General features: G+C 40.6%; 1 protein-coding gene across 1 annotated transcript in view; it reads right to left on the reverse strand.

Annotated features, from left to right (window-relative positions):
• ISM1 (isthmin 1) overlaps positions 1–5,211 on the reverse strand; it is a gene marked incomplete at its 5' end in the record, with an annotated part of 63,357 nt that extends 58,146 nt beyond the window's left edge. The window contains 2 exons of the mRNA XM_082250613.1: positions 4,589–4,810; positions 5,197–5,211. Coding sequence (XP_082106739.1) covers positions 4,589–4,810; positions 5,197–5,211 — 237 coding nt within the window. The remainder of the gene's footprint in view (positions 1–4,588; positions 4,811–5,196) is intronic.
• Between the last annotated feature and the right edge of the window lie 18,195 nt (positions 5,212–23,406).

Consider the following 23,406-nt stretch of genomic DNA (forward strand, 5'->3'; position numbering starts at 1 on the left):
AATAAAATAAATAGTAAAAAAAAAAAAAAAAAAAAAATTAAAGCGCCCTGTCCCCGTTAGCTCGCGCACAGAAGCGAATGCATACAGAAACCCCGCCCACATATGTAAACGGTGTTCAAACCACACATGTGAGGTATCGCCGCGATCGTTCGAGCAAGGGGAATAATTTGAGCCCTAGACCTCCTCTGTAACTCAAAGATGGCAACCTGTAGAAATTTTTAAATTGTCGCCTATGGGGATTTTTAAGTACCAAAGTTTGTCACCATTCCGTGAGCGTGCGCAATTTTGAAACATGACATGTTGGGTATCTATTTACTCGGCGTAACATTATCTTTCACATTATGGAAAAAAATTGGGCTAACTTTACTGGTTTCTTATTTTTTAATTAAAAAAAGTGAATTTTTTCCAAAAAAACTGCGTTTGGAAGACCGCTACGCAAATACGGTGTGATAAAAAATAGTGCAATAATCTCCATTTTATTCTCTAGGGTCTCTGCTAAAAAAAAATATATAATGTTTGGGGGTTCTAAGCAGTTTTCTAGCAAAACAACTGATTTTAGCTTGTAAACACCAAATGTCAAAAATAGGCCTAGGCAAGTGGCTAGGATGCATGATGATGCTCCTTGGATGTTCGGCCCCTCTATATGGCTAGGCTGTGAAAAAGTCTCACACATGTGGTATTGCCATACTCAGGAGGAGTGGCAGAATGTATTTTGGGGTGTCATTTTTGCTGTGTACATGCTATGTGTTAGGAATATCCTATAAATTGACAACTTTGTGTAAAAAAAAAAAGTTTTCATTTTTTTCCCACATTTTCCAAAAACCTGTGGAAAAAAATGATATGTTCAAACGACCCATAATGCCTCATAGAATATACGTTGGAGTGTTTGCTTTCCAAAATGGGGTCATTTTGTGGACTTTTCCATTGTATTGGTGCTCTAGGGCCTTGAAAAGTGTGATAGGTAGTAAGAAAGTTTTATGTGCATTTATGCTCCTAGAACGCCTGAATGTGCTTCTTGGACGTGGAGTCTCTTTTTGTGGCCAGGCTGTGTAAAAGTCTCACACATGTGGTATCGCCATACTCGGAAGGAGTAGCAGAATGTATTTTTGGGTGTAATTTTTGCTGTGTACATGCTATGTGTTAGAAATAGCTTATAAATTGACAACTTTGTGGGAAAAAAAAAAAAAAGCAAAAAAAAAATTTTTTCTTCATTTTCCCAAGAATTGTGGGAAAAAATTACAACTTCAAAAAACTCACCATGCCTCTTACTAAATACCTTGGACGGTCTACTTTACAAAAAGGGGTCATTTGGTCGGTATTTGTACTGTCCTGACATTTCAGGGCCTCAAGAAAGGAGATAGGCAGTCAGTACATCTGGTGTGATCAATTTTCAGTAATTGGTACCATAGCTTCTAGACTCAATAACTTTCACACAGACTAAATAATATACACTAATTTGGGTTAATTTTACCAGAGACATGTAGCAGTATACATTTTGGCCCAAATGTATGAAGAAAAATTTATTTTTTGCAAAATTTCATAATTGAAACTAAAAAAAAGTGTTTTTTTTTCAAAATTGTTGCTCTTTTTTTGCATATATCACGAAAAAAAAAAAACCCCAGTTGTGATCAAATACCACCAAAAGAAAGCTCTATTTGTGTGAAAAAAATGATAAAAATTTTGTTTGGTTATAGTGTAGCATGACTGAGCAATTGTCATTCAAAGTGTGAGAGTGCTGAAAGCTGAAAATTGGTCTGGGCAGGAAGGGTGTCTAACTGCTCTGTATGGAAGCGGTTAAATTTAACCATATTGCTACACTTAGAGGTGCTTCTCTTCTCTTTTATACTCAGCTGTGACTTGAGGCTACTTGATATACAAGCGATGTCTTGATATACAAGTCAAAATTTGTTTGAAAATTGTGCTTGTCTTGCAAAGCGCTCTTAAACCAAGTTACTCTCAAACCAAGGTTTTACTGTATATGTATTTTATCTGTTTATTTAGTGGTTTGCTTTATAACAAAAAAAAAAAAAAAAAAAAAAAAAAAAAACACACTTAACTAGACAGAGTTGCTTTATCAATCTACAAGTGGACAAAATAAGGTTTTGCCCTGATTAAAAGCAGACTTTGTGCAGTCCCAAAACAATGGTCATTTGTTACAGTCCAATGGCTTCACCATGTTTATGTGATATTTTACTCTTATGTAGGATAGTGCCACACATCTATGCCAAGGCATTTGCTTTTCAGTAAGAAGTTTGAGGTTTGTATTTTCAAGGTCATCAATAAAATCTTCAGATGTCTCATGCTACACAGCTTCCCAGCAGGTACTGTAGATCCTTGCTAGCTCTGCATATATTTCCAAGGACTGAATATACAAAAAAAAAAAAAAACACAGAGTATTTCATGCAAACTATAAACAAAAATTTTTAATTTTTTGCTATATTCTTTATGGGGTTCAACATGGAAAAAAAAAAAAAAAAACCCTCTCTCTCTCTATATTTTTTTTAATCTACTTAGAATTCAAATAAGTTTATAATTTTTAAGTTAATGTTTATTAGCTGAATATTAATGGGTGCACCCTGAATATTATAAGATAAAAAGAGACTATGTCAAGATTATGCAAAAACATTTTTTTAAAAACCATTTTATGTAAGAAAAACATTTATAAAAATCCTTTCAATAAGGTTGGTCTTTAAAAAAATGCCAAGTTACTTTTATTTTTCTCCCCTAATGGATCGAGGATGATTGCATTTTTTTTATTTTCCCATTAACATATGAGAATACTGTGGAATGTTTATAGTTCAATAATTATGCCAAGAGTCAGAAGAGATTATGAAGAACAGATAAATCACACCTCCGGCTCCTTTCATGTTCAGTTTCAGTAGCAGACATTTGGCAATGCACTGCTGGGTGACAGAGAATGATTACTACTGATCTTTTCATGTCCTAGAGGTCAGACATAAAACAGGGAACATCCTGGGTACTTTACAACCTTGACTTGTCATGTTTCTTAGTTCAGAGTCTAAAGGCTGCAGGAGAAGGGAGAAGGTATATGGAGGCTTTGCTAAAATAGCAAAATAAGCCATGTAACAGATGTTAAAATATGCACGGGTAAAGGCAAATCCTTTCACATTTATCAGGTCCTCCCTTCTCTCTGATGTAAAACCTGTTTACAGAACTCAGTGGCTCAAGCTGAAAATTGTGTGTTCGTGTGTTTAGTCAGAGGAGAGACTGAGAATTTTGAACACCACAGGCCTGGGTATTTTGTATAGAAACGAGAAACAGGATATATTCAATATATAACGGATAGATTTGCTGAGATCCCAAGATCCTGGGAGTCCCAATTTCAAAATGATACTTGCATCCAATATTGTTTGATATTGAAATGGAACTTCAAGGTATAGAGAAAATGGGAAAGACTCGTTTTCAACCAATTAAATTTTTTTTTTCTCCAGACGCGAGTTTATACATACATTTTGGGGATGCTCACTTACATTTGACTTCTTCCACCAAGCAAAATTCCCTTCTTTAAGAATTTCTGGAGGTTCCTCTAACTGTTGGATATTGTTTATTTTAACTTCTAGATGAGGTACAATGGTCTCATTATATTAGAACTTTTCTTCAAGTATTATTTCCATGTGTTTAAGCAACAGTTTTGAAATGGATGAACCCTAGGCCGCCTACACTTACGATCTGGAATAAGTTTGTTAATCAAATAATTCCCTATCAAAACATAATCAAGAACAGGAAACGTAAAAACAAATGATAGAAAGCATGGGGGGAGTATACTGCGACTACCAGCACCTTTTTCCAGGTAACCTATACAAATACATCATTATTTTAGATGAACCATCTTATGCATGCCATTATGAGATAGGACTATGAGGTCAATATAAATTGGCAAGGTCTTGTGTAATACAACAGTTCTCTGGACTTTAAGTGTCAATTTGTATAAAGGTACTCTTCAGGTTTTTGACATCAATAAACTTAGGCTGATGACACATGGGTGATGCTTCCGCCAGCAACAAATTGTAAAAAGGCTGCCTATGTTTCCCTATCTCAGCTACAGAGGGAGCAATTATATAGGGTTGAAACAGGTAGACTTTTAAGCCAGCCATAAATTATTCGATTTTCTTTCCAGCAACAAGAAAGTTGCTCGATTCCCCACATCAACACAGATAGTGTTGGAGAATCCCTCCCACAGAGCTATTGTGTTGGATTGCGGGAGCTGTCCCTGTCACAAGAACACAGTGATTACCGCTAGTGGCTAGAGCTGCCGACAATAATCAAATGCTAAAAATCTGACATGCTTGTTGTACCAAAGCTGATCAATGGATCAACTTGGTAGCAAGCAGCCTGCCCATAGATGGATCTAATCTTGGGTGGTCCCTGCTGAATTGGCCAAGATTCTACCCATCTATGGCTGGCTTTAGCAATCCAGTCACTGTCAATTTAAGCAAATTGTCAGCAGCCGGATTACCAGGGGTGGAGTTGCTTGTGTGTCATCAGCCTACAAAAATCACAAAAATTATTTAAAATACCATTTACAGATCTAACAAAAAAAGTAAAGAAAAAAAAGGCTGATTTTTACCTGAATGTTTGGATTCTGACCATTAATGTCTGCTTTAGAGAGGTCAGGAAAGTTTGGAAGATCTAGAAGGAAAGAGCCTGTTCCATCACTTTGTAAAGGGGAGTGTCCATCGGTCATAAAACGATGTTTTGGTAGAGACCTGTGTGCTGCCTGGTCATCCAGATATTCTGGTCTTTCACCATGGGGAAACTGAAAGCTTCCATCAGAGAAGGCCTCAGCATTCTATAGAAAGCAAAATGAAAACATCTTTAGAAACATTTTACAGTGTACACTTTAAATTTGCAGGAACGTCTAACAAATCTAAAAAATATGGTTTCCAGCCATTCTTTGCTTTACAATTACAAAAAAAAAAAAACGTATTTTTTTAAATTGCGCTACAATAAAATCAGGGGGACCAGTCTATCTACCAGCTGGTTCCACCATACACAACAGGTTAGTATTCTGATCTTTTATCCTTGATTAACATGGAAGTCAAGAGACAAACAAATCTGGGCGTTTTCCCACGCCTAGGGGGGAAAAAGGTGCAACGTAAAGCTTTCCCTTCAATTGAATGGCCATATGCAGCTGTCCTCTTCTAAATGCTGATACTAGTTTGCATCAGAGTTTACCTGCACATAAGGCATATTTCCCGGATGTGAAACTTCCCCATTCAGAAAAATAGGTTTACAAGAGTACAGCTGCATGCAGCCATTTGCCTAGATTTTTAGGCTACATTCACACCTGAGCGTAGCGTTTTTTACCACGATTTTGCCGCGATTTACAGGCGTTTTTTGTGCAGGCGTTTTTAGATTGAATAATAGAGACCAATGGAAAACGCCTGTAATCTGCCCAAAAAGAAGCTCATGTACTTTGAGCGTTGGGCGTTTTGCTCACAGCGTCAAAACGCTCAGATGTGAACAGGGGCCATTGAAATGAATAGGATTTGTCTTGTTGGGCATTTTGAGAGCGGATCCTAGAGCAGAAAAACTCCCCAAAAACGCCCCAAAACACCTACATGTGAACGGAGCCTTATATTCAGCAAATTTAGGTCATGTGTGTGCATGAGGCTTTAAGGTGCAGATTTAGAACAGAGAATAGATACTATTTTCAGGGTGATATCACAGGGATCACTCCACACTGCCTGCACTTTAACGTAAAACTAAAGCACACCTTTGTTTTAACCCTTGTGTCCCATTGAGGACATTTCCCTTCACTTCCTGTTCTACAGATACAACAGGAAATAAAAAGGAAATCTTTTCAAAGTGAGGAAAATCCGCTCTTAGATGTCAACAGAACCAGTGTCTCCATTGGAAGATTTCTCCCAGAGTTCCCAGATTTCTGTTCTGGCAACTCAAATTTTGGAGGGGAACCTATGATACTTGTCATTGTATTAAAAACAGCCAGCACCTGGCACCCAGCTGACTGTCTGTGATCACTGTTTAACCATCAATTTTCCACCCTGCTTCTCTGAATTTTCAGGATCATCATGTCAAGCCAGGTGGTTCTGATGAGACCACTATTAGATTGAATTCAGCAGGAATTAAACACAATTTAAGCACCAGAAACAAGAACGAAGCTTCTATTCTAGAAGCCCAAATAAATCACCCCTTGTACCAAACTACATTAAGAAAATTAAAATTTTGACTTTTAGAAGGGGGAACAGCTTCATTCTTGTTTCTGGTGCTATAATAAAACTGTGAGAAGATCACAGACTGACTGGAGCCAGTACCCAATGAAGGGATCTTAAGCCTGAAGCAGCCAAAATTTGGAGAAACTGTACATGGCACAAAATCAGCGTCTAGCTTTCATTTTCAAAGCTTAACTGAATAAGCTGAAGATAGAAGCTGATTGGTTAGTATGCACAATTGCTCCAGTTTTAATAAACTACCCAGTGTGGTTGTTGGAGTAGAGATACAGCTTGAAGTGGAGTGGTTGGGGCTATCTGAAGTATATAAAAATGTAAACAGGCTTAATAACAGACTGCCAGCTTCCCTTCAAAAACTGCTATAAGTGTTTTGCATTGCTGGGCAGTGCTAAAGCACATCTGCAGGGCTGCTGCTACTTCTAGGCCAATTAGGGCAGCTGCCTAGGGCACAGCCAAGGCCACTGTTTTCCCTATGCTCCGCTGGCTTCCTAACACTCTGCTGGCTTCTCCCCACAGTCCACCAATGTTCCCTACACACACTGCGCTGATGTTCCGCATACCGCTGCAGGATTGGATGATGTTAGCTGGAGACAAAGTCATCTCATGCAAACTTCAGCCAATCTGTGAATAAGGTATCCAGCCAATGAGGTGCCACGCAAGCCATAATGCACTCAAGATCACTTCCTCCAAGCTCCCCACTCAGTCCCCACACAGAGCCAACGTTGGCAAGGAGGTGAGAAAGCATCCCTGCACAGGCTGCATTTGCCGATAGGTTAGGAAACTTACCAGTTGTTGGAAATCATATGCTTTTTTAATAGTATGGTTATATTATGGTAATACATTTTTTTTTTTATCTTTAAATTTTTTGGGGAAGTGCAGGTAGCTGGTCTTGCCTAGGGTGCAAAATAGTCTAACACCAGCCCTGCATGTCTGCTTGCAGTTCCTCAGCAGAAGCGTATGCAAGATAGATATTTCTAATGGTAAATGGGGAGCCTGTGATAAGGGGATAATGCTAAAAAGGCAGAAGAAATAAGGCACTATTAACATGGAAGTGCTAAGATACTACTAAAAGCTAGAAAAAAAAAAAAAAAAAAAAAAGTAAAATCCTTTGTTTGAGATTACCAACACCAATCAAATGACCTTTTAAAGAAGGACTACGCCAGCTGCCATCTAAATTTGCCTTGGTAATTACCCCCATCTGTCCGCTAAGTTGCCTCCAAAATTTTCCTTGATCAACCATTTTCATGGTAAAAGAGCAGAGAACTGTGGGCTATGCCACTTATCCAATACAGCCAAACCAATGATTTTGGGTTATAAATAAACTAGATTGACCCTTAGTCTTGGTTCACACTACGTCAGCACGACTTGCAAGAACTTCATAAAATGAATGTCTATGCAAGTCGCTCCAGGTCGCCCCGAAGCAGTACAGGACCCTTTTTCTAAGTCGGAGCGACTTGTGTCGCTCCTATTAGAACCATTCCTGTACTACACTATGGGACGCGACTTGTCAGGCTGACCCAAGTCGCCTGACAAGTCGTACCAGTGTGAATGGAGACTAACATGCTGCAGCCACTTTCTGCAATCCAGCGTCCACAATAAAATTATCCAGAACTCAAAAAGTTCCAATCAGCCATCAATAAATGCTTATTTATGTTCTAAGATTCAAGAATAGTCAAACTAATTATTATTAGACAAATGTATAAAATACTTTTCTATTAAGATAAGGAAACAGGAATTTATTTTCCCCAATGGGAAACCATTTGAAGCCATTGACTGGCTTCACATTTCTACAACCCAACCCATTTCCAGAATTTGCTAAAGCCCTTAAGCTGCTAACAACCAAATTATCTTTGGGGGTATCAAATGTTGAATATTTTTCAGATTGAGTTTCTCTGGGATGGGTTTTGGTGTTTCACAGTTCTGTTATTATTCAGCTTGTTCTCAGCTTTGGTGTACTCGTTACAACACCTTCCTTCCGCACCCCTTCTGCAATGATCACACGGAAACAGGGATTATGCATTAAAAAAAAAAAAAAAAAAAAAAAAAAAAAAAGTGTCCAGAAAAGAATAATTTCTCATCTCTCAGCAAGAAGATTCTTCCTTTGAGGCTTCCGTTCAATAAACTTTTATTGAATTGAGTTAAGGAAACACAAATTACAAGTGTGAGTCGTTTTTCCAGGCTCACAGAATTATACCTCTGAATAAAAAGGAGTTGGAATAGAAATAGGGAACCCATTTAACAATAGTGGCTTATCAATGGGTCATTGGTCTTTAAGGACTTTCAAGCCTTCCTCTAAGGTTTACGATGCATTAAAGAAGAACATAATAGGCTTCTAAAAAAAAATATACAGTCTTCCTTCAGATATTTCTATTCTGCTGGCCCAATGAGGATGCATGCCATATGTGCTTGCCCAGTAAGGTAGCGCAAACAGCATTGATGATGTATGCAGTGTAGTAATCAAAATTTAAAAAGCAAGAGAAGGTAATGGGTGAATAGTTACTATGTATACCCAGAACACACAGGTAGCCCCTATCAAAAAAACACAATATTCTCAGATTTTTAAAGTTTTCTGTATACCATGTACAGACCCCATGTACATGACCATTAAGCTACTGAAAGCTTAATAATATATTTTATATATTTGTGTATAATACACACACCCCAACATTTTTTATAATTTACAGACATTACAGTTAATTTCTTATATTGGCAAGGTTGGAATCTTAGGGCCCATTCACACTTGCGCATTGTGGCAATGAGAATGAACATGCCTTGCCACACCACACGGCAATGAACCTGCTCTACGTGGATGGCACTCCAATGGATTGTACAGCAGAGCCCAATGAACTGCAGCACACCAGCCTGTGGTGAGCTGCATTGTTAAAAAAAAAAAAAAAAAAAAAAAAAGAAAAAAAAAGAAGGGGAGGTGTACTATTCATCCATTAGGGTGGTCTCCCTTAAAGTGGAACTTTAGTCAGAAAATCAAGTCCTGCTAAATAACTTTAGGCTGCCCCTTTTGCAGGTATAGCTATGGAAAACATTATAAATAAGGGTCTATACTGTGTAAAATCCAGTGATGCACTGTCTCGCCCAGTTCTGCACATGCTCAGTTGATTTCAATTTTTACGCACTGCCGAGTTAGTAGAGGTCAATCTGCTGACAGCCCCAAAATGGAATTAAAGTGGTTCTAAAGGCATTCTATGTAAAGTGTAAAGTACCCCCACCCCCTATGCTCACATACAAAGGCGAATGCATACGTAGGTCCTGCGTGCACATATTAACGGTAATCACATCACACATGTGAGGTATCGCCACGAAAGTCATAGGAAGAGCAATAATTCTAGCACCAGACCTCCGGTTTAGCTTTAAACGGGTAACCTGTAAAAGGCTTTTAAAGTGTCATCTATAAAAAAAAAAAAAAAAATTAAATACCATAGTTTGTCCCCATTTCACAAGTGTACACAATTTTAAAGTGTGACATGTTAGGCATTTACTTGTTTGGTAAAATACAAAAGAAAATGTTACACCAATTGGGTAGAATATTGTGGTTTCATGAAATAAACTTCATTAAAAAGCGTATTTTTTTCAAGTAATACTCATTTAAAAAACCACTGTGCAAATATCGTGTGACATAAAATATTGCAACACCAACCATTTTTTTTCTTTAGGGCTTTGGCTTAAAATTATATAAAATGTTTGGGGGTTCCAAGTCATTTTCTAGCAAAAAAATCCTGATTTTTACATGCATGTGGGAAGTGTCAGAATTGACTCAGACAGCTAGTGGTTGAAAATGTTCTTTTTGATGGTCAAAGTTCTGTACATTGAAGAATTTGTTGAGATTACTTTAAAATTATACACAGATCATCAGATAGATAGATATATATATATATATATATATATATATATATATATATATATATATATATATATATATATATATATATATATATATATATATATATACATATACATATACATATACATATACATACATACATACATATACATATACATATACATACATACATACACACACACACAGTGGTGGGATTCAGCCGGTTTGCCCCGGTTCCATAAAACCTGTTACTAACTTTCTGCAAGTTCGCAGAACCGGCTGAATCCCTCTGCGCGTCCGAGCGCAGTACAATTGAATGTCCCGCACTCGGACCGCGCAGCCGCAGACGTGGCGGCCAGGGAGGGAGCAGCGCGCCCCGACCCGCCCATTCTGTGACAATAGCGAATGAGAATTCGCTATTGTCACACGGATCCTCCTCCTGGCCAATCAGGGAGCGGGTCCTCCCGCTTCCTGATTGGCCGAAAGGCAAACACCGTGCCATTGGACGAGGAGGAGGCGCCGCGGGAGGACTAAAGACTCGGAGATGCGGGGAGCCGGGGACTGAAGAGAAGCTGCGTGAGGTAAGTGCGGGGGATCGCTGGCACTCTGCAATCATTGGGGGCAATGCTGTGGCTGGCACTCTGCAATCATTGGGGGCAATGCTGTGGCTGGCACTCTGCAATCATTGGGGGCAATGCTGTGGCTGGCACTCTGCAATCATTGGGGGCAATGCTGTGGCTGGCACTCTGCAATCATTGGGGGCAATGCTGTGGTCACTGTGCATTGAAAGGGGGCACGCTGGTCATTGTGCATTGAAAGGGGGCACGCTGGTCATTCTGCTGGGAAAGTCGGAACTGGTTACTAAAATTTTTGAATCCCACCACTGTAATATATATATATATATATATATATATATATATATATATATATATATAATTTATTTTTTTAAGCGGTGTATGGTTACATAGAATTCAATTATATGAAACCTTTAAACAACTGGATTGTAACAGGTCAATGCTGCAGTGATAATGGTTTCTTTTCTTGCTCTGTTCCCTGTGCCCTGACCTCAGGGAGGTCACATATTTAACAGCTATAAACAACGTTCTTATGTGCCGATTGTTTGGTGCCAAAACCTCTTTATGTTTATTTTTCTATTCTACAATGTCACAAGTTTAATCCTTGTTAACTAAACTTTTAACCTTCCAACATTTTTAAAACTTCTCATACCACCTCATGCTGGGCAGCTGCAGGGGCATCTTGGAGGTGAGAAGACTATACTGTAAAGTATATCACTGTGTTACCACAAAAAAACAAGGTGCATGTCGAAAACAGTATATCAAGTTCTCAAACCAATCATGGGTTAACAGCACCATGCTTTCTTTTCTTTCCTCAAGGGCCCTAATCTTCCACTAGGTCAATGTTCTATTGTTACAACATCAAAGGATCCCTACGGAGAGAGACACACGGTCAATGTGAAAAGGGTGAGCGGTAAATTTACTGCTTGACTTCATTCCCGTTAATAGGACAGTCACAGTCTTCAAACCCTAAAGAAAAGTCTGCACGGTGCACCTCTGGAGGGGCATTAAAAGAAAATGCAATCTTAACAGAATGCTAAACAGGGCTCCACACTGTCCAGTGCAACCATTTTGTGTGACCTGCAGGTCATCAACCATCCTTGCACAAAGTGTTGGACCTAATGCACACTACTGTAGCATGACCGCTATGCAACAATGGCCCAGAGGATTTCTTCCGATTCAACCCGCTGGACGGATGGCGAACGTTTCGCCACATGTCTGTTTTCAGCGGATCTTGTCGGATCGGATGCCAGGAGGGTGTCAGCGAACACATGTCTGCTGACATCCGCCTCCCCATAGAGGTCAATGGGTGGCCTGATCTGGTCCACCTGAAAAACGGACAGGCAGATCCGATCGTGTGAGAGGGGCCTTAGGATGACATTGCTTGCTCACTGTACTGTATTTAGAGGAGCAGTGTTGTCACCTAGGACAGGAAGTGTGTTAGGTCTACCTACCCTTCTCTAGAACATATGTAGGTTCAGTAATTCAGAGCAGAACTGGGCAGGCCTGATACCATAACTTGGTATTTCAGTGCAGCACAGGCAGTATGTCAGTTTACTACAGGAATTTAAGAGCACACTGGACTTCTCGCAGAGCAACATGTTTTTATGTGCCTGCAACGTTTTTAAAGGGATACAACATGGGGAAATATGCATGTACTGAATATTATTTACTTTGCCCAAACATACACTCTAAACATAGATCAGGAGTCAGTCCAATTAAGAGCTTCATGGTCTACAGACCCATTTTAAAAATTAGGAAGTGGTTTCCATTGTTTTTGGAAAGAACCAAAATTTCAGGTATGAATTTATAGCTTGGGTATGGTGGTCGAGCTTGGACCAAGTAAACTGTATATACTGTATATCATCGGACTGCTGTGGAAGTGGAGAATCACTGTAGTAGTTAAGGTTACTAAAGTTATCCCTGCGGTCTTCCAAAAAGGTTCTGTGCCAACATGGGGGCGTTCGCTTGGCACAGGCACCATTCACAGAACACCTTGCATTTTTCTCAATGAATGCAAGGCATTATCTGATTGGATGAAGAAGAGGCAGGGCTGGGACATCACAATCTCCACCTCATCCAATCAGAAAATGCTTTACATTAACTGAGAAAAATGCAAGGTTTTCTTTGAATGGAACTGGACGACAGCAACAATCACTGTAGTAACAGTGACTACTACAGTGATTCTCTGCTTTCACATCGGTCCCTAAGGTACGGTAAAATCATGCTTACCTTGCTCCAAGCTGAGTTAATGCAACTAGGTTTTAAAATCTGTACCTATAATTTAGCTGTAAAGTCACAAACTGAAATTATATTAAACTTCTTGAATGATCCTAGAAATTTTTTTGCTACATCTATTATAAGTGGAGTTTAGAAGACTGGCTCCAACTCTAAGGAGTCCAGGTAAGGTTCAAAAGGCAAGCAGGTGTATTACAGAGTAGAAAGGTCAGGGGCTACACTAATCTCTAAGCAGTCTTCAGTCTGCAAACAAATGGAGGAAATGGAGGAATGGAGGAAAAGAAAAACAATACAGAATATCCAGTTATGGGCTGACCATTCTTTTTTCAATTGGAAAATGGAGCCACACATATAAAACAGATGTACAGTTTACAAACCTAGTAAAACTGATGCAAGTTGGGTTTACTGATGGTTGGAGCTCCATTATATGTAACAGCTTGTATGCTGTCCAAGGCTCGGTTCACATTGGTGCGATGCGGGAACCCAGCTCACAGGCAGTTCACACTGCCATATGTGAACCGGTGGGAGTGTCAATACAAAGTTAGTGACACCCCCAGACCAGTTCGCATATCGCAGTGCGAACTTTCAATTCGGACCGGATTCGGATTGCAAAGGTGTGAACACCTATGCAATCAGATTCTGGTGCAGACCAAAAAAAAGGGTTCTGCACGAGTTTTGTCCTCATGCGATGCAAATTCAGCCATACAATGACATTGCATGTGATTTGCACAGCAGTGGGGGTGAAAAATCACATGCAATGTCTGGTATCGCTACAGTGTGAACCGACCCCAAAACTTATAGGATATTTTTTAGACAGGCTTCGTTTACTACTGAAGAGCCTGGGATTACAGCCATAAGCAAACTGTGGCCAATAAAGTGAATCCAAAGCCAAGAACAAGAAAGCAATACATTACAGCTTACCAGTCAGTCCTTCAATGTGGTGGCTGCATTGGTTTTTTGTTTACCCCCTTTTTTCCCCTCTTGGTGATCCTGCCAGGGGGACACTCCCTGTCCTAGAGTGACCATGCTGATTTACTGCATCTATGGAGGTTTGCCTCATAAAGCTGCTTACCCGATTTGGACTACAAAGACGCCCTCTCTCCTCCCAATCCCCTTACAAAGAGGGGCATTCTTTTGTAGCTCACAGAAGATAGTTGGGAAAGCTGATCACATCGCTTCAGATTTTAGTTCATTGAGCAGAAAGTGACAAGGACACTTGATTTCTGGCAGGACCAACATGTATTTTTGTAATTGCAGAAAATGTTCAAAGCCTGAAAAAGGAAAAACTAATGCAATTACCACATCTAAGGACTGGTAAGCTACACTATCTACAATTTTTGTTTTAGGATTTAGGTATTCTTTAAATGGGGAAGCATAGCCAAAGCTTTTTTGGCTATACTTCTGTTGGTCACAGGAGTGCAGTTCATTCAGCATTTCTGTAACCTGTTTTCAGCTGATGTCACAGAGCCGGTCCAGGCTCTGAAAAGCTCCTGACCATATGATCAGGATCCACCCTGAACCCTGGATCGGCACCAACGATCCGCCCTAAACCTTAGACAGCCCCTCCCCTCCACATTCAGGGCTCTCTGCTCAGAGCGGTTGGGAGAACTGAGCGGTCAGCAGTGTTTGTACACTCAGTGCAGAGGCGATGGGGGACAGATGCAGTATTGGATCGATGCGGCATTCACCTAGTTGAGTATAAAATGTTTTTTTTTTCTCTCTTTTTTTTAAAGCTCATACTTCTTTTTAAATCTGTATTTAGGAGCTGAATTCCAGAAAACTACATTTCTGTTAGTAATTTTGTTGCATACAAACTTTCCCTGCACACTGGAAATGTGTACATACTCTCAAAGCTTGGCCCACAAGAGCTTACCCTCAACACAAGCCACCCCTAGACCCAACAGAAAACCATGTAAAAGCTGTTGCCTGCCCTGAAGAAATGTTCGAACGTGGAACGGTTTTACTACTTACATTTAGCATCTAATCTAAAACAGACAGGGCTTAGTCCTTTCAGGTGAATGCAGGCTGTATCAAGCAATCCTCATGGAATATGGGAACCATTATACATGGCTCATATAAAAAAAAAATAAAAAAAAAAGTAACCATTTCACATGCATTTAACAAAATATGCACAATCTAACCCTCTAGCATGACTAACAAAGCAAAAATTATAGTAGTAAAGCAGCATTATACATTTGCTGAAAAGCATATTTTACCACAAATAAAAATTAATGTCCCTTTAATAAATCTCCTTTGAGCATTTTATAATCTTACATAATTCTTTATGGTCTTCCAGCACCTGCTTTAAGATATATTGGCATGCAGCTGAAAATTTAATAATTACAATAATTTAAACCACCTGAATCAGCAAGGAACCCCCATAACGGCAAGTTTCAATGCATTATGATACAGGTTTTCCGAATTTCAGATGACTGTTATGCTAGTCATGCAAACAGTATGGACAGAGCCAGTGGCTGTCTGAATACCTGAATATCAGGCTGGATGCAATCACTGTTCGGCCAACAATTTTCCACCCGGCTTCATTGGTTTTTCAATTAAAGGTTGTAAAGCCTGGTGCCTACAGGGCAACCAACGCCTTCAATTTCCTGCTGAATTGGCCAAACTCTAGTTGTGTATAGTTCACTTTACTGTTGACATCCTGTAGTGTTAATTTCATTGACAAAAATATTTGTCATTTTTCATAAGTGGCATGTTTTCAGTGACAAAAACTATGACGAAAATCAATGCCAATTTTCGTCAATGAACGCAAATGGAACTAAAATTTAGGGAGGGGTGTTTTTTTTTTGATAGTAAGGAGGTTAGAGAAAGGCCCCAGGCCGCCAATAGTGCAGCAAGATTTTTATTCATATAAAAAGTATAAAAACAATGGTAATGCATGCACAACCTTTAATGTGAAACAGGCATAGAATTAGCTTAATGTGAAGCCATCAGTAGTGGTAATAGTCCCGAATGAAGCCGCTGGGATCATAGAGAGGCAGTAGATGCCGGTGATGAGATCCAAAGAAGCTGTCAGAGCCACAGTAGGAACCTTGGAAGAACAGTCAGATGGAGCTGTCAAAACCCTGTTTGCTAGCAGCCAATCAGGAAGCATTTCAGAGGCAAAACTGTGCCTTCATCTGCCTCTTTCTTCATCAGTTGATGAAGGCGTGGTTTTTCCTCTGAAACCATTACAGATTGGCTACTAGCACCCAGGCTTTTGACAGCTCCATCTGACAGTTCTTCCGGCTCCCATGGTAGCTCTCTGATTTTTAGCAAGTGAAGGCCTGATTTTTTGTTAGATTTTTTTAAATTTTAAAGTTGGCATTCTGTCAAAAAAGCATTATGCTTGTAGCAAGACTTGGGTTTTTATTTATAAAGAGGTTATATCACAACGGCTTAATCTGTGTCTGTAGTGCAAATTCAAAAACCCTAATACCATAAATAACACATTATTGCAGTTTTCCTCCAGGGGTTTGGAAATTTAGAGAAATGTTTAAATAATACATTACAATTGATCTAAACCCGTTGGATTTTAGTTGACCAAAAAACGTACTGGAGATTTTAGTCGAGTAGAATACAACTAAAACAATTCAGATGACATTTAAAATATGACTAAATCTAAAATGGCATCTTAGTCAAAAGACTGACTAAGACCAAAGGCACTTGGGCCGAATAGCGGGTGGTATCAGCTAGTTCCATGGAAACCGGCCGACATTTGGCCCATGTGTAAGTCAGTCGATTCAACAGAAGCAGGACGAACGTAGGGGCATGACCGAAAAATGTCTGCAATTAGTGCTCTAAGCCAGTGGTCCTCAACTCCAGTCCTCGGGGCCCACTAATAGGCCAGGTTTGCAAGATAACTAAATTACATCACAGGTGATCTCATTTGCTGCTCAGTGATTGCAGTATTCTAGTCTGCATCTCCCCAAGGTCTCCCCAAGGTAACACTTAAAATCTGGCCTGTTAGTGGGCCCCGAGGTCCGGAGTTGAGGACAACTGCTCTAAGCCATTGACCTGTGTGTTCTGGCGGGGGCTGTCCCCGTCAGAACACAGTAGCTAAGTGGGTAGATCGCTGTACCAACATCAGATTAATAGTACAGGATCTCCTCCTAAACTCTTCAGATTTTTTTCTTCCATTCAGCCCCCTGGGATGAACGAAAAAAAAAAAAAAAACTGATAGTGTGTAGCAGGCTTAAAGCGGAGTTCCAGGCTGAAATACAGCTAGATTTTATACAATAAAGCACCCCCACCCCCCTGGTTTTTTGGGCACTTTTTTTCAGTCTTTGTGGTACCTTTTCCGACGTTTTTCAGGTGGACTTCCGTCCAACCATGGTGAGGTACGTCACTTCTGCAATTTCATCGGGCCCTCCTCCTTTACCCCCCACTGCCTTCTGGGACCTGTGTGTGTCCCAGAAGATGATGGGACCATCCAGAAAGTGTAGCATGATTCACCTAAAGACTTCCAATTTGGCAACTGCCAATTTCCCCTACTAGCAATGCCGACGCCTGCACTTGAAGCCGATGGACAGACCGGCTTGGGGTGCCAACATCACAGGAACCCTGGACAGGTAAGAGTCCCTATATTAAAAGTTAGCAGCTACAGTATCTTTAGCTGCTGACTTTACATTTTTTTTTTATATATACAGGCTATACTGGCTGGAACTCCGCTTTAAATTTTAAATTTGATGTTAAAATTAACACTGGCATCCTGGATAATCGCATGATAAACACACAAATCAATGTAGACTCTTTAGAACAGACAATAGTCCTGTTGGTTGGGATTGTAGTAAAGTGATAGAATGACTTATGGATGGAAGCACAAGGCAATAAAAGACAATTGCCAACATCTGTTTTTACCTTCATTCAATTTTATTAGGGACAGGGGTGTTGGTTGGTAGAGTCCTAAAGGGATTACTGTATATCAGTAGGCTCCATGAGCCAAGCAGGTCTCATCCCATGGTGGTAATATTAAAAACAGGGCTTGCTTCAGTCAATTAGGGGTACTTGCACACGGTACTGATGTTAGATCATCAGTATTTCTAGGTATATATGTACGTGCAATTAAGCGCAAAATACACACAAAAAAAAAAAAAAAAAAAAAAAAAGCAATTTTAACCTCAAATTAACATTGCCCGCATAAGCACTGACCAGCAACATGTATTTCTGCACTTTTCATTTACTCATCTTTATTCATCTATATTCAGAGCAAGTTTACGCGCCTGTGTGTACAAGCACATTGAAAACAATGGGCTGCACTTAGATCAGAGAAAAAAAAAAAATTTTGGCAGCAGTGTGTAAGACGCCTAAAGCTTTGCTTAGCAGTGTGAATGGGACACATAGGCAACAGTGGCTTCCAGTGCGTCCCTGAGGTGACAGACGTTTTACACAACGGTAAAACGTCTGTCACCGCATATAGTGTAAATTGGCCCTTAGTCAGCTAAGAGTTTAATTCGTGGCTCACGCAAGCAGAGGATTTGTTTTATGCTATAGGCTACTGTCTCAGTCATACTACCATTTGCAGACAACTTATTGTTAGCTAGTACATTTAGCTATATCCTCTTCTCTTTCTCAGATGGATGGCAGCCCATTGGTGAAAGTCAACTGACTAGAAGGAGGTAGGAGCCTACCAGGCTAGCATATACAAATTTGCTCAAATACTGATCTGGTGTATTAGAAGATAAAATCTTGAGAATGGGGTTCTTGTGTGTGTTATTGGTGTCAGTGGGAGAAACTGTACCCCATCACCATCACTAGTGTCCGTGGAAGAACGGTGTCCCATTCCCCCCCCCCCCCCAACAATGGGGGGGGGGAATAGTGCCCCAAGGGCCAGAAAAAGCAAACAAAGGGCCACATCCGGGATCAAAATTTGGATCTTTGCTCTAGAGGGATCTTTGAGCTGTGACCGAATGACCTTCCTCTTGATGTTGCTGCAAAGATAAGGATTCAATGCCAATCGGCAAAGCCAACAGCATGTCACCAGTCTGTTTGTAAGGGTGTGATTCAGCGCAGCTTGTTTAGAATATTGTTTGTAAGGGTGGCACTAGGGCAACCACTGTGTGCAGGAGGCAGTCTATCCACTGACCCCCAAAGGAATACATTCAAGAAGAAGGGGTTCCTCTAAGACTTAAAAATTATTATTTCAAGGTTCCTAAAAATTTCAAGGGCTTCCATAGGACAGAAAGGTTGGAAGAGGCTGGTGCCAACCCCTTTAGCAAACCAGCCTCGTTGCAATCCTTCACTGGACACATACACTGCGAACACAGATTGACACTACCAATACAGATTGACCTTCTTCGCTTACCAAGTCACTTTGGAAAGTGAATGTTGGTGAACAGCCTCTATTGCTTGAGTAAATCAACCCCAATATCTCTAAAATTCCTGACTGGCCTGTGTAGAACGTAAACAGGAGGCAGCAAAAGATTGCTACTGACCTTTTTTCTTTCAAGAAGGAAAGAAAAAAATTCAGCTAAGACGAGATCCTGCAATCCTTCCTGGAACAGGCACGTAAAGTAGTGATGAAACGAAACACAAGACATAATGAAATATCAACAGACCTGCTATATTCATTATAGGGTGCAGAAAGAAGGCTTTGCATTGTGATCTCAAATATCACACGGCACGGCACATGCTACCTCCGAAGAAATCCACTTCAATTCTGCACAGATGTTCTCTTAAATTGTCAAGGGAAATCAATGATCTTTTCAACAGAAGGATTTTGTTCTTGAGATGGTCAGCGGTTTTCTTTTTAGAAGTGCCATCATTTCTTTATCACTTCTCCAGCTGTGTCTCTTCTTTTCTAATTTATCACAGCCAAAGTCAAGTTTAAGCTACTGGTAAAACCTCTTAAGGAAACCCTCACTCAAGACCCCGGGCTGCAACCAAAATACTGGTGACACGTAGAGGAAAAAAAAAAAATATCCTTCCATGAACCAACAACATGCCCAATCCCCACTGTCAATCAATCATGATGATGCAGTGGTGGTGACAGGCTCAGACATTGCTCACTCTTAATGATCCTGAAGCTGAGCACATACAGATAACTTACATCTGGAGGTCAGGTTTAGGGGATGCAGGTTAGCAGCCCTCACCTCAAGCTTTTAAGCATTTTTTTTTAAAATAATTTTGGATAGAGTAAAGGGGGTTAAAACGGTTCATTTGTGCAATCTGTGTCCCATTGGGGAGACTTCCCTTCACTTCCTGCCCCATAGCCAAAACAGGAAGGGAGAGGAAATCTTTTGGGGCCACCTAGATCACCAGAACTAGTGCTAGTGTCCCCATTGGAAGATTTCCCCTCGATTACTTTTCTGGGGACAACCCAACATTTGGGATTTTCATTTACTTTTAATGATAATGGTAAACAGGACAAATAGGGAGAGTGAAACGCCCTATTGGGGGATCCGACAGCAAAAAATCTTGACCTTATGAGAAGGGTGATAAAAAAAAAAAAAAAATGCTCTAGTGACCAATCTATGGCACAAATTTTAAGAATCAAAAATACAGGAGAGCAAGTATGTAACAATGTGTTTGTTTACTGACAGTACACTTTACATTCCGTTTAGGCTACGTTCACATGTGGGCGTAGCGGATCACGGACAGAATCACAGCGATTCTGCCCGCGATCCGGAAATCATTGCAAATCGCGGGACGCCTGTGCGATGCCCGTGATTTGCAATGGCACCCCAAACGCTGTGCGATGTTGCCGCGATTTCCGCCTGCCGAATCGCGGTAACATAGGTACAGGAGCTTCTTTTGTGCGTCATGCGTCCCACGATTCTGTTCGCGTGATGTTACCGCGATCGCGGCAACATCGCACAGCGTTTGGGGTGCCATTGCAAATCACGGGCATCGCACAGGCGTCCCGCGATTTGCAATGATTCCGGATCGCGGGCAGAATCACGGTGATTCTGCCCGTGATCCGCTACGCCCACATGTGAATGTAGCCTTAAAATTTGCATGCAACAAAAATTACCGCAACATGAAGTTCTTAAGTCATAAAAAAAAATATTATATATAAATATTTTTTTTTTTTTTAGAATAAAATAAAAAAATAAACTCACACAGGACTCCATTCTCCAGTAATCAATTCAAGAATAGAAACAGAATGAATACATAGCACTATAATACAAAACACACAAGCTGTACGTACTTCAGAAAATTGTAAGAGTAAAAGCAGGAAAGGTTCTTGAGTTTTGTGGATCTCATCGGCCCTATATCCCACTATATACACACAGCTTGCACACCATACATGATTTCCACTGAATAGGTTTCATCTGCTCCCACTATATTAATTGCTCGAATATGATCAGGCCAATATTTATCCTAGGTATTTTCATTCAGAAATACAGCTGCTTAAACAAAAATAGTTTACTTGAAAGGCCGTCAGGAGATAGAATTACAATATTGGAGCTTTCAAATCCTGTTACATTGAGGAGAATAATTTAAACCATTTGGTAGTAAAGAGGGACACACAGGATTCAGGAATGTCAGGAAGAGATATACAGTAAAATTCGTGTCACGTTTGCCTGGAACAGCCACGCCGTGCCATGAAGACCTCTTGAAGCGTAGGAATTTTTACATTCCAATACAGTACATGCTTGTAATAAACAAATACATTATAAAAGACCAACTGAACTTTTAGTTTAAATTAGGTAAATATATTCCAAGTGCAATAAAAACACAAAAAAAGGTATTAAAGCGGTAGTAAACTCATCCAAGAAAAAAAAAAAAAAACCTGCAAGACAAAGGCATAATGAGCTAGTATGCATCGCATACTAGCTCATTATGAAACACTTACCTTAGAACGAAGCCCCGACACGGACCCCCAGACATCGCTGTGGGCGCTGACATGATCCCTCGGCGTCTCTTCCGGGTACGGCGGCTCTGGCGCTGTGATTGGCCCGGAGCCGCAATGACGTCACTCCCGCGCATGCGCGCGGGAGTGATTTTCGGGCAATTCCCGGCAAGGAACTCTGAAGGTCCCCCCCCGGACCTTCAGAGCGCATGCACCGCACTCGTCAGCGGCTTCATACAGTGGGAATATCTCCTAAACCGTGCAGGTTTAGGAGATATTTATTGTAACTACAGGTAAGCCTTATTATAGGCTTACCTGTAGTTAAAAGTGAAAAAAGCAGGATACTACCGCTTTAAGTTATTTTCTTTACAAAACAGCCACAGCCTGAATAAAATAGCCTGTCCCCTGCCAGAATGTTGGAGAGCAGGACCTGTGCTCTGTGTGGAAGCAGTGGTCTCTCTACAGAGGTCTGACAAACTGCCTTCGGAGTCAATTCTCTCCAATCAGCAGGGAGTGCAAGCTTTTTTTGTTGTTGAAGACAATTAAGCCAGCCAAGATTTTTCATTCAGCCCAGCAAACCTCCATTGCAGCACACCATAATGCACTACTTTGCGTTATGTTATATCTTATTCCTTGCACCAGCACACTCCTCCACAGTGACTTGTGAACAGTTCTTACACACAGAACATTGCTATTGGTCCTGCATTGTACTTGACAATATCATTAAAGCGGAGTTCCGGCCTCAAATGCCTTTTTTAACTAAAAATACCCCTATAATACTAATCCATCGCCCTTTACAGAACCGCTATTCTCATACTTACAAGGTGTACAGTATTGGATTTTAGTCAAAATCTTACTTTTAAAAACGCTGTCTGGGTGCGGCCATCTTAGACGTGGGCATCGGAAGCCTCAGTTTAATCTGCTGTGTCCTTCTTCCTGATTCCAGGAAGTGTTCTGGGAGTTCTTCCTGATTCCAGCCTCCTGGGAGTGATGACAAACAGCACCCAGGATGCAATGCAAAAGGTGGAAGTGATGTCGGAGGCCGTGGCCACAGAGGGGGGGGGGGATGGAGAAGGAGGAAGTACAATCAAAAATGCCCTAAAAATAAGGTAAGGGACCCCCGAAAAAAAATTTAAAATGCCCAATTGTTGATCAGCATAGGGAGCACTCCAGGAATCACTAAAGTTGCAAAATAGGCCGGAACTCCACTTTAAGTCCTAGATGATGTTTTCATGCAATTGCAGCCCAGGGTACCTATAAAAGGAGGCTGTGGGGGACTTGTCACACAGCTTGAGTGAGCCTGCTGGAGCAAGGAGTAAAGTAATTATTGCACCCAATTCCTTATCCTCTAGCGTTAAAGCCCAACTTAAAGTGTTACTAAACTCACAACAGTAAAATCAAATCTATTTATCCACCCCTCAGCTCACCCCCTCAGTCTCCTCATGGATCACAAATTTACTAGCAGATATATCAGTCTGGATGTCACACCACTTCCTCAAACTCAATCTATTAAAAAACTAAACTTTTTTCCTCCACCACGTGCCCATTCCCCCGATCTCTGCCAAAATGGATGGCACAACTATCAGCTCATCCCTGCATGCCAAGGTCCTAGGTGTAGTCCTGGACTCTGAACTCTCTCCTTAAAGCCCCACATCCAATCACTGTCCAAATCTTGCCGCCTCAACCTCCGCAACATCTCCAAAATGCGCCCCTTTCTAACCAAAGACACAACAAAGCTCCTAGTTCACTCCCTGG

The sequence above is a fragment of the Pelophylax lessonae genome (genome assembly GCF_965119305.1).
Source record: "Pelophylax lessonae genome assembly, chromosome: 3".
NCBI lineage: Eukaryota > Metazoa > Chordata > Amphibia > Anura > Ranidae > Pelophylax > Pelophylax lessonae.